The following is a 15358-nucleotide window of genomic DNA, read 5'->3' on the forward strand; positions in this document are numbered from 1 at the left end:
ATGGCATCCACCGGGTTGGAAGTACAGTGCATCCTAATGAACTCTGCAGGAAAACATGCAAGGAGAAAAAAAAAAAACCCACAACTTGTCTTTGCAGCATCTGTTATCACCCAGGCGCCAAATGCTCATGGGAAATAAGAAAGGGGGCATTACTGCTCTACTTAAGCAGAAGTAAAGCCTTATGGGGGATGCCATGATAATGCCGTTTGGACCTATTTTATTGCTGTACGAGTGTGTTTCTCCACATGCAGTGTGAGCTGTTACACCTGAGCTGATTATGTGATGTGCAGGACCGGGAGATAAAATCCCTTCGTGTGGAAATAAGAAGAACTAATTCGAAGTGACGGCTGTGATTCAGCGCGTGCAGCACCTGTGAAAGGTAACGTGAAGCGGGATGTACTTCATTTGAAGCCTGTTGTTGTGTATTTATGCCTTAAGGCGATGACTCTTTATGATCTTTGTGATCTCCCTCTGCTGGCTGCTTCAACATCTGCAGGCTGCACAGCCCACAACCTGCTTGAAAATGTCAGCACCGTTCCTTTGGTTTGGTGCTCCTTTCTGTTGGGAGTATCTTTCGTTTTAAGTCCTGCTCTTTCCACCTTTCTGAATCTGACACCTTTTTTTCCAAGAAAAACAGGCCTTAGAAACAGCTAAGTGAGATGAGAGGGCTAACCCAGGGAGCCTTTGCAATGGTTTTCAATGCAGGAGAAAAATGAATTGTATGTCATGCCGTTTGGCTATTTAAGTAGATGCTGCTTCCACATACAGCTGTTTGTATGCGACGGTTACCTTACTTTATAACTGCTTTTTCAGATCCTTTGACATGCAAGATGCTAAACTTGCAGAAGGCACCTTAACAATTCTGGAGTTGTAACTGCTAGACATAGCTCAAATTGGTGGATTTGGACTTCGAAATGTCCAAGTAAGATTTTAAATGTGAGGGCACCTTATTAGATATACTGGATACACTGTACCTCGTATGGAAACTGAGCTTCTCATTTATTCTGTAACATTAGTTATTCCCTCATGCGGTATTGCATGTCCCAGGATATTTTTAAATTTTATTTTCTACCGTTGACAAGCCAACAGCACAGTAAGTGTCGTAAGGTAACTTCATTACTGTCACCATGTCTCGAGACCAGGGAATGCTGTGCTTTTACGTGAGTTCCCGTGCCTGCAAGGTATCTCATCTGTTGGACAATTAGGACATGATTTTTGCATAGCTCCTCCAGCAGTGTGTCTGCAAAAGTGATAGCTATCTCGGTTTTAAATTCATTTCCCTGGGAATCCAAGCAGGCAACAGTAATTCCTACCTAGTTACGTTCACGTGGGGCTCCAGACTGGTGTTTTTCTCAGAGAAACGGTTACCATGTACAGGAGTAATGCTGTAATTTAAGCATGCCAGACTGTTTTAAAGCTGGTTCCAGACATCAATCAGTTGTAGGAATATATAAAAAATGTTTACAGATGTTGAAATTACTCTGAGTGCAGAGGGAGAAGCAGTTTGTACTCCCTGCTACGGTGGGAAGGTGTAATTGGACATGCTGAGAATTAGTCAGACGCTTGTTACCGTGGCTTGCAAATGGGCAACTCTTGGCACTGGAGAAAGTTGTCATGTTCCCACCCACCCACAAAATCCCAGGGGGAGAACTGCCCGCTCTGCTTTCTTAACTTATCCTTGTATACTGAGTGTTTTGGCTTCCTGTTCAAGCTTCTGGAAATTAAGGAAATTGGCCTTTCTCCTTCTCCCAAGGAGCGCTCCACCCATTCTGTATGTCCAGGACCCCAGAAAGGAGAGTGGCTGTAAGCAAAAGTCCATCTACAGGTGGAGTTACTGTTAGTCTTGGCGGGAGGCAGGGGGAAAAAAGGCAAGAAAAGGGTATTAGCACTCTGCTTGTGCATAAATTATTAGATGAAATTGAAAGCCATTTAGTTAATAGTTAATACACTCGGATTCAGCTTTCAGTTTCCAGGAGAACTTCAGGGACCCTGAATCTCACTCCAGACCTCTGTGCAACACCATGTGCAATGGACTTGCCCTTCCCTTAAGCTCTGATAGAGTATAAGGTCTGACAGAGTATCACATAACAGGTTAACAGGTTCCTTTGTAGTAAAACCAGAGCATCTTTGCCTAATTCAGCTGTAAATTCTGAGTTCATTACCTGGTGACATCAATGTACCCCAACTACTTGGCTCAGTTGAATTCTTCTACCCTAAATGGCAAGAGGCTCTGTCTGATGTATATAACCACTTTGCACTCCAGCTGAATTACTAAAAGTATTTTTATCGCTGACTGACCAAAATGTAGCTTTTTACACTGCATTGATTAGTTCTTGAAGTCAGTTCAACCTGTATTTTAAGCATGTGCTCATAAAACACTGTAAGTGCAGTTAATCAAAGAAATGATAAGCATATGCATTTATGAAATGCAGACACTGACACCGCAAACCTGTGTTTAACTGGGCTTTAAGAAGTCCTATTTTGTATGTGTTGTCATAAAGCCCAGTAACAGGCCTTTCTAACAATTTGAGGAGTACAAACTGCTGTAATAGGTGATTCTTCTCAGTCTAGACCCTTCCTCTGTGCTGTCCAACACCCTCACTCTCTCACATGGTGAAATGCTTGCAAACCTCCTCCTCCTTTTGAGGCTGAGCAGGGGGAAAGGCATTCCTTTTTTCAGTCAATGTTGTGTCAGTGCTCCAAAAAAGAAGTTAAGTCCTTGACAATGCATTTGTACACACTCTGTATCTAATTAACCCATAGATGTTCTTGGTCCCACAAAATGTTCAAACCTACTTTGAAACTTGGTCAGTTTTTAACTCCAATGGTGCAGTGTAGCCTTGAGCACCTTATGCTTACTACACATTAGGCTATAATCCTAGAATCCTGGAATCACGGAATGGTTTGGGTTGGAAGGGACCTTAAAGACCATCTAGTTCCAACCCCCCTGCCATGGGCAGGGACACCTTCCACTAGACCAGGTTGCTCAAAGCCTCGTCCAGCCTGGCCTTGAAGGTGGCCAGGGATGGGGCAAGTATTGCTTTGGTTAATTTTGCTGCATAGCAGTGCTGAAGAATGACCTGTTGGTTTAGTATAGAAGAATGTGATCAGGATTGTGCGATTTTCCTTTGCTTTTTCACGTGTGTCAGTGTCATGTGCCCTTGTATGTGTTTCCTCTCTGAAAGAAGCAGCCCTGGTTTTTTTCCCATTCAAAAAAATAATATACACATATAATACATACATACATACATATATGTATGTATATTAAAAAAAAAAAAGTGGAGGGTTTCTGGCTGCTGGTCACCTGCCTCTGAAACCCCTTCTAGTTCTGCAACCGCCAGCCAAATGCTTCTACTGAGCCAGAGCCAATGTGGTGAAATGAGATCACATATGGTGGACACTGAGCGAAAAGATGCAGTACCTCTGAGACATGTTACTTTTACGGGATCCAGAGGACGTCTTTCAGGACCTGTCTCTCCTGACTGCACTGACCTTTTCCTTTTTCCAAGGCCGCATGAGTACTTAAGCTCATCGGTTGTGAAAACAAATCTGATGAGATAGCGAAGGAGCCGTCGTCCATCTTTCTTGGAAGAATTTACAGCCTCATCCCACTGTTTACTAGTGATGTAGACAGGGTAGTTGTTCAGCAACTGCTTGCTCCCCTGAAAAATTGAAATATTTCCGTTGCTTATTTTCCAAGGCAAATAAGTAAAGATGTCAGATGCAATAAGAAATATGCTTTTTAACTAGCCGCGATACTGACAGCGAAACACATCCTGAACCGAACACGTAATTGCTCTTACTGAGAATGAGTACTTTTAAAATTACATTTCCATTTTCTAGAACTCGAATTTGGTGAGGTACAAGGAATATGTGTTTGAGAGGTGGCTACTGATAATTTCCCCTTTAACAAGCAGGTTGAAAAGAGTTAAGAACCGGTGACTGGGTACACTGTTTAAGCATAACCTTTCTTCTTAACCCGTTAAAATGCATCAAAAGGGTCTTTGAAGAGCGTGATCAAATGGATCACTTCATCACAACTGACAGTTTACTTCAGAGGTGACTCTTTTGGTCTATTTTTATAATAAATTTATTACTTCTGTAGAACACACCTGAAACTTGACAGCAGTTATGTTACTGTGAAAAATATAAAGAAAATAAATAAAGGAACTATGAAAACTAAAAGCTTCATTATTATTAATGAATGCCATATTAACTCAAATTATAGCTTTACAGAAATGCCACCATGTCAGCTGGAAAGAAATCTTGCTTTTAACCTTCATAATTTGTGTGCTCCAATATTCCAATATTAAATGAATGCTGTGGGACTAATTATGGGGATTCCTGTAATCCACACACATTTATAAGCCCTATTTAGTCAACTGTACCTAAATTGTATTTAATTCTTGTTTCCCATAAAATGCTGTAGTTCAGGATTACCCAATTAATGTAAGATGGTACTGTTAATATACCTGAAATAACCGGAGTACACAAAAACCCAACCCCTAACCCACATCCTCCTAGAGACTCGTTCACTTTCACAGCTACACCTCTTTATTAAAACACATAAATCTGGGAGCTCAATTAGTGAAAGTTTCGTGTATCCCCCATCTTTGACAGGAGTTCACAATGAACGAGAAAAACAAGATTCTGATGCTCAACAGAGGCAATCACCTGCGTGCTGCACTCATGGGCAACTGGTGCAAAGTTCTCCTCCTCGCTTCCAGGTCTTTGATACCTGAAAACTATTTTAAGGACTTCCCTTGTCTCCTTTCATATATTTATTATAGCGTCCTGGGAGACAGCTTCGGAGCATCTTTGAAGCTTTTCCTTCAGGTAGTTGCTTTTAATTTTCTTACAAGTTTGATAAATACATGGAAGGTTGAATTTAGTGAGGACTGCGTTAAGGGGTCTGTTTGTACGATTTGGGGTACCACTACCTTCCAGGGGGGTTAGCATCCCTGGGAGATGAGCCTGTGTGACTCTCAGCTTATTGGTTGCCTCGGTGCTAACTGCTGGCAAAAGCAGCTACCAGCAAATCCAAAACTCTGCGAAGGAAGCCAAAATATAGAGGAGATGGGCTGTGTCTGTCTGATGGGCCCCTATCCTTTCCCCAAAATATCTCAACCCTTCATCTTGTAAATCCAAGCTTGTAGTGCCCAAAAGAAAGACCCTTCACCTATAGACCAACCCTCTCTGTGATCTGACACTTCCCCTTTGCACTTCACGTGTCTGCTCCCACCACTGCAAAAGGGCCAGGGTCAATTCCTCCCCCTCTCCGCTTATGATGCAAGAAGCTGCTTTAATTTTTGCCCTGGGAAGCTGATAATACAGCTGAGGAGCGTTGCTGTCACAAGAACATCACCCTCCATCCAGCCTAGCTCCTCCTCTGCCAACGTGGCAAAGGGGCCAGGGAAGGAGGAAGAGCAGGGAGGCAGCATGGAAAGCTCTTTGGGTGTATGATGCTCTTATGCTGAAGCAACTGCGAGCCGTCCATCCCAGTGGGAGCTGACACTGGTAATTCCTTGGCTTGTTCCATCACAGAGGTAATACACAGGACCATCTGATCCACATTGGTCCTACTTTTTTTTCAGTAGCTAGCTCAGCATCCCTTTTATACAAAGTCAATTATTTTCCTACCTTAGATTCCTGAAACCTACTGTTTTCCCTATTTAAAAAAAAAAACAAAAACCCAACCTTGAAGCAAGGACCTTTCTTATTGGTGCAAGGTACAAGCCACAGCTAACTCTGCAGGCACTGCCTTGCTGTTGAGCCCTGGCAGGCAGGAGCAATGCCATGCCATCCAGGAATGGCACGGGGTAAGGCTCCAGGCGTGCTCATGCCTGTTAGGGATGGAGGCTCATGGGTGGCTTTGCTAAGTAGCAGGTCTGTGTTTAAATGTATTGCAGTGACGGAAAAAGGAAGGCCCAACATCTAAATTTCACGAGGGCTCACACTGAGGAGAAGGCAATAAATTCTGCATAATTTCCTCAGCCCAATTTTATTATATTTCTCTCTTATTCACCCTGAAATTTAGGATATTTTTCCTCATTCTTTTCCAAAGGCACAAGACAGTGTTATGCTACTCTGTTAAACAGTTACTGGGTTCCAGCTACAGATACACTTTCATTACCTCCTCTGACAGTAAAGAACTTCTGGGCAAAAGATTCTTGGTAAATATATGATGCAGTTTGGTGTGTCCAGCAGTCATTAAACCAAAACAAACAGAAAACCTTCCAGAAATGAACTAAGCAGACCCTGAAGGAAGAACCAAAGTACAAATGTGTTCATGCTTGTATTTGTACATGATTACGCTTATGAATAAAAGATTAGCATCAATGTGTTTAATTGAATAAAAAATTCTGTCACATCATGACAACCTATTCCATGTGGGACGTTGCAGAACAGCCTCAGTTTTAACAGTGGTTGAAAATTTTAGTTAAGCAAAAGAGCATTAAAAAAAAAAGGAAAATGGTTCCTTGGAATAGGTTTTAGTGATAACAGCTAATGATATATAAAAATATAAATAAATATATGTATATATCAATTTGCACGGGGTAAAACCGAATGGAAGAGCAGTGACGCACATCCTGAAGTGCTGCAAGCATCTTCGGTGAAACTGTGGTAAGCTGGACTACGTGAGGCTTGCACTACACACCATTTGTGTGCAGAGGGAGGTCAGACTAGACCTAAGCCTTCCCTCCTCCAATTCTGTTTGCGTGAATAACGGGCAGTGACACTTACACACTACATATATGAAAACATGCATAGCAAGAGCCTCAAATGCAGACAGTCTAAACTGGAGAAGTCTCAGCAAAACCACTTCATTTGAGGCATTTTTACAAGCCTGGACAGAAACACACTGGAGCAAAACCAATGTAAGTTGCACTAGAGCCGACAGATAAATCTATGCATCTACATTCTAGGGAAGGGGAGGACTTAAACTTCCTGCTTTTTCACCGCAGCACTTTTAACCAGAACATAATTACAAAAATCCCCAAACCCCGTATCAAGTATAAAATTGTCAACACTCAACATTTTGGTTGGGATGCTTTCTGAAAAGCAAGAGCACTCCAAAGACTTGCAGAAGTCTATATTTGGGTCTGTCTGCGAAATGAAGGGAACGTATATTTCAGCGTTAACCCTCTCAGGGCTGCATTAGAGCTATACTAACACGTGTTAGCATGTATACACACGTGTGCCTGTGTCCGTACCCTCGGCATGTCTGTACCCCCAAGCCCCGGCTGCAGCTCCGTGCACCGGCAGCCGCCGCGTACAGCCCCCCGTCAATCACCCAGCTCCGGTTTTCACCAGGCTAGCCTAAAGTGCACCCACCAGAGTGACGTTGCTGAGGAATCTGAGAGAAAAATTACCCAAAGCAACGCAAGTGCAGCTGGTGCCGAGGGAGGGAGTTACGTGCTGCTCAGTAAAGCCATCCTACATTATACTAGTGGTGAGCCTCCTCCATTGGGGGATTACTGTACCTAAGAATGACAGCTTAGTAACACATTTTACGTATTTTTACTACTAAATATAGTCTCTCAGCGCCTACTGCTTTATTTGCCTGCATGTTTTCAATGAGTTGTCATACATAAAGAGCTGTAGCTTATCTTCAGTGTATACTACCTCAGTCGGATGGTCTGTTGGCTGCGGTACCATAAGCTGGTTGTGATGCTGAAGTACAGTCTTCAAATAATCTAAAACAGTCTGGCAGGGCACTGCATGAAACAAATATGCAATTACTGTATATTAGCTATCTAGCACAAAATAGAACAACCATATTAAATCAAGCAGCGTTCTGCAGGATCTCTTTTGTATGTCTGCGAGATTTATTTCAAATAGGAAATATTTCTCATTATGATTTGTGCAGTCATCTCATTCAATAAATATACAACGGATGTTGTATTTCCTGTGTTGAAATCTCTGATATTGCTTTTATTTTCTGCTCACTAGTTCTCAAAGGTTTGATTTTTTTTCTAGTTTGAAATTATAATTATTGCAAATACAAATTAGGTCAGCAGTAATGATAATAATAATAATAAAAATCTGTGAATACCGTAAACAGCCCAAACCATACAAAGGAGAAAACATTTCTTGGACCTAAATCATGCACTGATTAACATGTAAACATGCTCAGATGTTTTTGAAACTACAGTCTGATTAACTATACTGAACAGATTTAATGATTCATATACTTTAATTCCTTTTCCCTCCCTCCTCCCAAATTTGTTATAAAACTAGGTGTTAGGCAAATTGCTTTATTTCGCTTTCCCTCATCCTCCCCCCCACCCCATTCCCATCACTCTCATCCATTTCAGTAGTGGTACCAACATCCTATTCCCTTCTGCTAAGGTGATAGGTTAATTAGGGATGATTCAATTACGGGTCTCTCTTAAGCAGATGCTGCCACATCCCTGATTAACTCTGGAGTATTTTTGAGATACAGTGCTTTTCTCCTGAGCCTGAAACACTGTAGGAGAATTAAACAGATATTAACCCAACATTACAACTGACTTGTGCAAGACTAAATAAGCATCGGTTTTAAGGTACCTTATCACTCACATTTTGTATGGGTTGTTTTTGTAAAATATTCAGAGATAATCTTACCTTCAGCTATAAAAACCAGCAAAAATATTTCAGTGGTCCTTCTATTTTTTTCTTTTTTAAAATTATTTCTTGGCATTCAGCCTTTACACCGAGAAAAATGCGGTGTTTTGGGCTTTGTCTTAAGCTGGCAATTTGAAAGCAAGCACTGGAATCACCGAGAATGTCTCAAGGTAGGATTTACAGATACTTTGCACCCTTTCCTGCGTATTCACACTGTATCCATCTAAGAGGCAGATGGTGCAAAACCCCTTTCCTCTGTGCTCAACAGGTCCTTTACTAAGGGCTAGGCTGTGTTACACCTGGTAGTCGGCACACAGAGGTCACGCAAAGTGCTTAGCGTGGATCCTAATTCCTATGTCGTTTCACCCCACGCTGACTTTTCCGTAAAGACAAGCTGTGTGTGTTTTTATTTACTCCATTTGATACATCACACTTTGTCATAGGAGGTCAGGAGGTTATGTGTCAGGCAAAATTCAGGGTTTCAAGTGTCTTGTACTCGTTTAATTTCCCCAGGGACTTCACTGCTCACTGCTAGACCAGGGCACTCTCTGGGTACTGTATCTGCTACAGTGACACTGCAGAGGTAGGTGAGGGAGAGCATGAATGCTTATTTTTGGTAGGGAAAAAACAAACAAACAACACTTTTAAGTGTCACCAGATGGTTTTAGAAAATAGTTCAATTCGGAAAACTCGCAAGGGCAGTCAAGGGTAATAGTCCCACCAATGTGTTCTGTGGCGTTCCCATAACGGGAGCTGCGTATGTAGCAGCCATCAGAAAATCCAATAAAAGTTCTTATGTGGAAGAAAGGAGAAAAATAACCACAGGTAATGTTTTAGTACACCGGATATTCGTAAGAAGGTGTGGCAAAGAAGGATTTGGCGTTTTACCCCCCATTCTTATATACAGAGAAGCATGGGGGGAACAAGAAAAGATTTCTCCCCACCCATGTGGATGGGCTGAAGGGTAAGCTTGTAGTTTGAAATCCTTTTATTACACTCTGTGTGTGTGTTTGCTGTCAGGCTTGTCCCAAACAAAGATTAAACTACGAATGCCCATGCACAAGTTACTCTCTGATTAAGTAGGTGTCCAGGAAAGAGGCACAAGGATCACGAAGGCTCTGTGACAAGGTCAGCAAAAACTCCCACTTGGGTGGAAATTACCACAGGCAACCAGCCTCTCCCGTGAGATCCTGGATCTCTTGCGAGGTGACAGCAAGGATGGAAGTGGCTATGATGGGTGATGGACTGTATTACTGCCTGAAAGGAAATACGCCCGATGCTTGGACTTGGAGGAGAGATTGAGTGATACTCAAAAAACCAGAGCTACTTGGGAAAGCAGAGCTACTTGGGAAATAGCCCTGTCCTGCCCTGTCTGAATGTGTCACCTTTTGCTGAGCAAGCTCCCTGAGGACATAGTGGCCGAAGCATCAGCGGTACCTGGGAGCTTCAGACTTCTTTGGTTCCCATGAAGCTGGGCTCAAAACAGTCTACGAAGTCTGTACTTGCTTTTCTGCTTATCTCTATTAGCAAAAGTGTCCGCTGGTGACCTGATAGCTCTCAGCCATCCTTGGTACTATTACCTGTAATTATGTGACACGACATGGGGCCTGAAAGGGAACAGAATATAATGTGTCAAAAAAAACCCTCTAATTTTGAGGCGCCGATCTCGCAGCGGGATGGTATTTTACCCACAGTAAGTAATTTGACTGCAGGCTAGCCAAAGACATATTTACCCGTGTTCTTCCAAAGGGATGGGGCACAAGCGAGAAGACAACATGGAACTATTTAACCTGTTGTGTCCCCGGCACATGCAGTGCAGCTCTGCTTTAACTGCGTTCTGCTGATAAAGTGCTTTCTCGTTACTGGTGAGAAATACGAAGGTACTAAACACTGGCTGAAGCTTATAAATACTTCCATCTTCATAAAAGCAGTAATGTTTCAAGCACAAAATTGTGTGATTTTTGTTACCATTTTAGAGAGCAGAGGACACTGAGTGCTTCTGAGTTGTAAAGGCACCTTGCATCCCACTGTTTGCTGTTGGTCCAAGTAACCTCAGCCTTTCAAACACCAGATGCCACTTGCAAAGCCAGGCTTCTTGGGATGCTATATTAACCAAAGCCTAAGGGGAGCCACAAATTGGGCAGCACGAAGCTGAGGGTCAAAGCTTTGGATTTGCTTCTGTGCCTCTCTTACTGCTCTGCAAATATTCTCTTTGCCAAGAGGAAAGAGGGAACTGCTTCCTCCAAACCCTGCAGCAAATGTAACTTTGTAAGAGCCTGCAGCTCCCCACTGCGCCTACAAAAAAACCATTTAAAACTACTAGCTTATTTATTTTGCATTTCTTGGACTTTGATGTGGTCTCTAGAGAGTTAACAAGATCGTAACCCTGAGAGCTGATTCTCTGCATATTTATGCACGTATCCGCTATCACTCACACCACCAAGAGGGATCTGTGCCTACTGTAACCAACGGGAAAGACGCCAGTGACGAAGTCACACTCGCTTGTTATGATTTAGTAGAAAGCCTGCGGGGAGGCAGTAATTTTCCTGCCCATTAGGAAGAAGTTTCCACAGCCTTTACTTTCTGAAAGTGCCAGTGACTCAGAAAAGACACTAGAAGTGGCAAAGTAACCCAGTCTGCAGCGAGAAGAAAGAAGAGCAAGAGCTTTGTGGGAGCAAAAGGGCGAGGAAGAGGAGCTACAGGGGACTTGGTACGCTGGGGAAGGCTGGTCTTGCTCAGATGCTAAGCGGTGACGTAAGCAGGACACGCGTTAAGAGGTGGCAGGTCTTCGTTGCTTATTGATCCAAGTTAAAAGACTTCATTGTTATTCTAGGCACCTGTAAGCTGCAACAAGTGCTGCTTTGGCATAGCTTGTCAGCTTTCTCTGTGGAGTATCCTAATTTCTAATAAACAGTTGGACGATGTGGTGGCCGCTGACTGTGCAATGACAAAAGCCGGGGTGTGATGTCTCAGTCTGAGCTGCTGCACAGCGCAGCAACTCCCAGACTAAATCCTCTTTGCACCAGGCGGTAACAGTGGATAACACACAGTACAACTCGTCATCTCCCCACGATGCAGTTTCTACCCTTGGCTTGCTGTTACAGCATGTGCTGCTTCACTCCCAGAAACACACACCTTGTTTCAAGTCTGCATTTTGTTTTCCTCTGATTGGGCTTTATAACTTCTCTGGAAATGAAATGGTAACTGCTTGTCACTTGTTATGTAATTAGTGGGGAGGTAATTTCTTCACCTTCTCGGTGCTAAGCTCAACACCGACCTTCCCGAGATGCTGGGCTCCTGCTAAAAGCCGAGTCCCTACACCCACCTATGTGTCTGTACATCCAAAGAACACACCGGCCCTTTTGGGTACGTTGTGCATCAATAATCAGCCGGAAGGCCACTGCGTCCTCCAAAAGCCTCTCTTGGTGTCTGTTTCCTGGTGGCTAAAACCAAGCAGTGCCAAAGTTCTCTGTGCCTCAACACATGGTAACACGGCACCGCGTTCGGCTGAGTCTGCCTCCTCTCCTCTCCCTCACTCACTGCTACCTCTGTACCGCTTGCAAGCTGTGAACAATGACTGTGTGCTTTCTTTCACCGATGAACGTATTAAAAACATAGGCTGTGAACAGTTTCGCACAGACTCATGTCAGAAATTCAGCTGCTTCATGGCAATTTCCCGAATACAAATATATTTGCATTTTTAAAATCACTCTTTGTAACATGATGTGATGTAACACCCTGAATATCTGCAATATCCTCATCAACCAAACTTTTCATCTCATCAAACCCATAATTTGGCAAGATGTTGCCTGGTACTAATTCCATTATGCTCTTTTAGTACTCTATTAATTGAATCCAGCATCATCTGTGCAATGAGTTTGTCTGGGCCCAGTATCAGGCCAACGAGCCTACAACCATCGGCAACATCTCATGTGCCCCTTAAAAAAAATAAATCATAGAGTATTTGCATCTTTCAGTCTTCTGGAGCATTCCAAACATTCCAAAACATAATCATAGTCAAGAGTCCTCTTTGTCCTCTTCCATTTTTGTTTTAGCTCCTGAAGTGAGTTGTCCAAATCTCCTGATTCTCCAAACACCACGTATTGGTAGCAGTTGCCTAATGCTTTTGGCAGTAAGTTGATGTGCACTTAGGGATGAAAAGCTGGTGTGCCCAAGAGGTTACTGCTCCCAGCAGCTCTCCTGGTGATGCCAGTCTCAAGAAGAGGGACTCCTGACTCCGCTCTTGAACCACTCTGGCCTACAACCTGAGCTGGGATCAGCAGCTCTCTGTCATTTCTGAAAAGGCCAGCAATTCTGTCGCTGACTAACATGCTATTTGGTCACCCCCGATGTTGTCTGGGAGGGAGTTGTGGTACAGCTGTGCCTGCAGTTGCACTTGAATCCACTGCTGAATGCATCCTAACACTCAGAGTTATGGCAGAAACGGAAAATACTTCTACCTGCTTACCATCATCATCACATTGGTGTGACAGCGTCATTTTACTCTTCACAAACACCAGAGCAGAAATACTGTTGCTTCACTTTCCCTCTAAACTGGTTGTTTTTGTAACCAGCATGAAACTTTCCTTCCTAGATAGCTTTTTATGAAGCGCCAACAACATCTGTTATTGGTTTGGGCTGGGTCTTTGCTCATTATAAATGTTTTTGGGCCACAATCACTTGTATTGGTATCTGTCAAAATAAGAACTCTCATTCACGCTCCCCAAAATCTGGCTGCCAGTGTAACGGACTCCAGGGCTGTTGATCCTGCCAAAGCAGAGTGCTACGAAGAGGTACTTGAGCTTGCTGTGAGGTTTATCTCCAGTGTAAACAAGGTGTATCGCCAACCTCTCCCGCAGCATCAGACAGCCCTCGTGAGAAGGGATGGCTCATCCCTGGCTCGGCCATGTGTTTCCCTGCAGTGGCCTCAGCCCCCCTAGACAGACAAGTAAGAAATCTGGTTATTCTGCTCATTAATGAGATTTTGTGCTCTGTAGCTGACATGGGCTAGTATTCCTCCTGGTGTTTTGCACAGCAAAAGATGAATCCCTTAGCACTCAAGACCATTTTCTTCTGACTCGCCAACGAGGAGGAGAATTGGTAATGGTGTACATCTACATCCACCCTGCTCAGACCGGCAGCTGTTAGTTAAGACTGGTTCAGTGTTGCAACGCATCCTCCTTTACTTGACCTTGAGCAATTCTCCACTCCAAGTTCATTGCAGGGCATTTCTAAATTGATGCTCGACTGTCAAAAAGATGTAACAAATGATAGGGAACCTGCTGACGAACTAGATGGCAGTGTGAATTTCTTCTAACAATAACAGAGATGCCTTCTCTGCCTCAGATTTGGACAAGTGTGCAGCCTAACATGCCTTGGATCATTTTAGCTCATACGCTCATTTATTTCAATAGTCAGCTGAACGCCAGTGAAAGCTGCATGGACGGGCCGTGAAGACAAGTTGTTGGGGTGCAGTCAGCTGGAAAAACAGCGAGGGGCAAGGAGAGATGGGGTTAGCAAAGAGGAACAGCGGTGCTCAAGACCCTGCGTATTTGGATGTTTGTAACTGGGTGGTAAAATAAAACCAGCACCCAATTTTAGTGAAAGCAGCCAGGAGAAAGCAGAAGAATCGACACTAGACGCAGAAGGGTGTTAAAGATTGGCTAAACTGACCTCTCGCACCTAATGATAGCAGGGAAGGAGAAAAAATGATAGCAAATATCCCATTACTTTTAAAATCCTTCATGGTTATGTTTTCCAGGTGGGGTGGAAAACCATTTTACTTCTGCTAATCTGCGTCTGAAAAGCCATTGTATTTCTTCTAATTTACTTTTGCAAAAATATTTCTTCCAGAAAGAAAGAATGCAGCCCTTCCATATGCCCTGGGACGTACACCTCTGCCTAAACAACAGACGAAAGAAAAGAGATAAAAGAAGGCAGCTGTGCAGCGCTCTGATTTAAGCAATGCTCTTGTGGCTGTGCTCCCTCACGTTCCTTCTGCTTAAGAGAAAGTACCTCTTATCCTCCCTCTCAGCTGTGAAACCTTCAGGATAGGGACCTCCCCTGTCTCCCCTGTCAACCCCTCTGCACATTTGTACTGCTGATACCCATGAGGGAAACTGGAGCCCCGGGTGACAGCAATCTGTGTCACTAAAATACCAAATGCTGACCTGCGAAATGCACGCCGAAATTGAGACCAGGGAGCTCAGCCTCGCCAGGCTGAACTGCAGCTCCCCACAAAACTCCCACCAGCTCTTGCTCCCCAGAGCAGGCTAAGAAACCTGCCCCCACCCCCCAAATCCTCACCGGTTTTTACCTAGACGCGTGGAGAAAACAGATGAACAAAGCCCTGGTCTGCTGCAGTTGCGTGTTTCGGTAAGTTTTTGCACCCGGGCTGGTTTAGCAAACTAAGCCAGAAGCCCTAAGCTGCCAGCAAAGCCGTGCTGCAAATTCAAAGGGGTTCTTGTGCCAAACACTGGGCGACCGCACTCGAGGCTCGCTCCTCCCGAAGTAACTTCAGGCTTTGAAGCTGAACAGCAGAACGAGGCCGGAGATCAGACCGAAACATCCAGAACATCAAGGGAAAGCAAAGAAGTGGTTAAATGTGAACATCAAGAAAAAGGACCAGAAAAAAAGGACATGAAAAAGTGTTCGTCACAACCCTTGATGGCTGCTTTATCTACGCCGAGGCTGCGGTAGGCGCTTTGGAAATGCGATGTTCTGAAAGTATAAAGGAGACAGGATTTGTAGG

At 43.7% G+C, this 15358-nt stretch overlaps 1 protein-coding gene across 1 annotated transcript in view; it reads right to left on the bottom strand.

Annotated features, from left to right (window-relative positions):
- BEND4 (BEN domain containing 4) overlaps positions 1–15358 on the bottom strand; it is a 22817-nt gene that overhangs the window by 446 nt on the left and 7013 nt on the right. Inside the window, 4 exon segments of the mRNA XM_010161542.1 lie at positions 1–11; positions 13–43; positions 3422–3662; positions 7627–7718. The exon segment at positions 1–11 is cut by the window's left edge and continues 446 nt beyond it. Coding sequence (XP_010159844.1) covers positions 1–11; positions 13–43; positions 3422–3662; positions 7627–7718 — 375 coding nt within the window.

This window comes from Eurypyga helias, unplaced genomic scaffold, assembly GCF_000690775.1.
Source record: "Eurypyga helias isolate BGI_N326 unplaced genomic scaffold, ASM69077v1 scaffold37380, whole genome shotgun sequence".
Lineage (NCBI taxonomy): Eukaryota > Metazoa > Chordata > Aves > Eurypygiformes > Eurypygidae > Eurypyga > Eurypyga helias.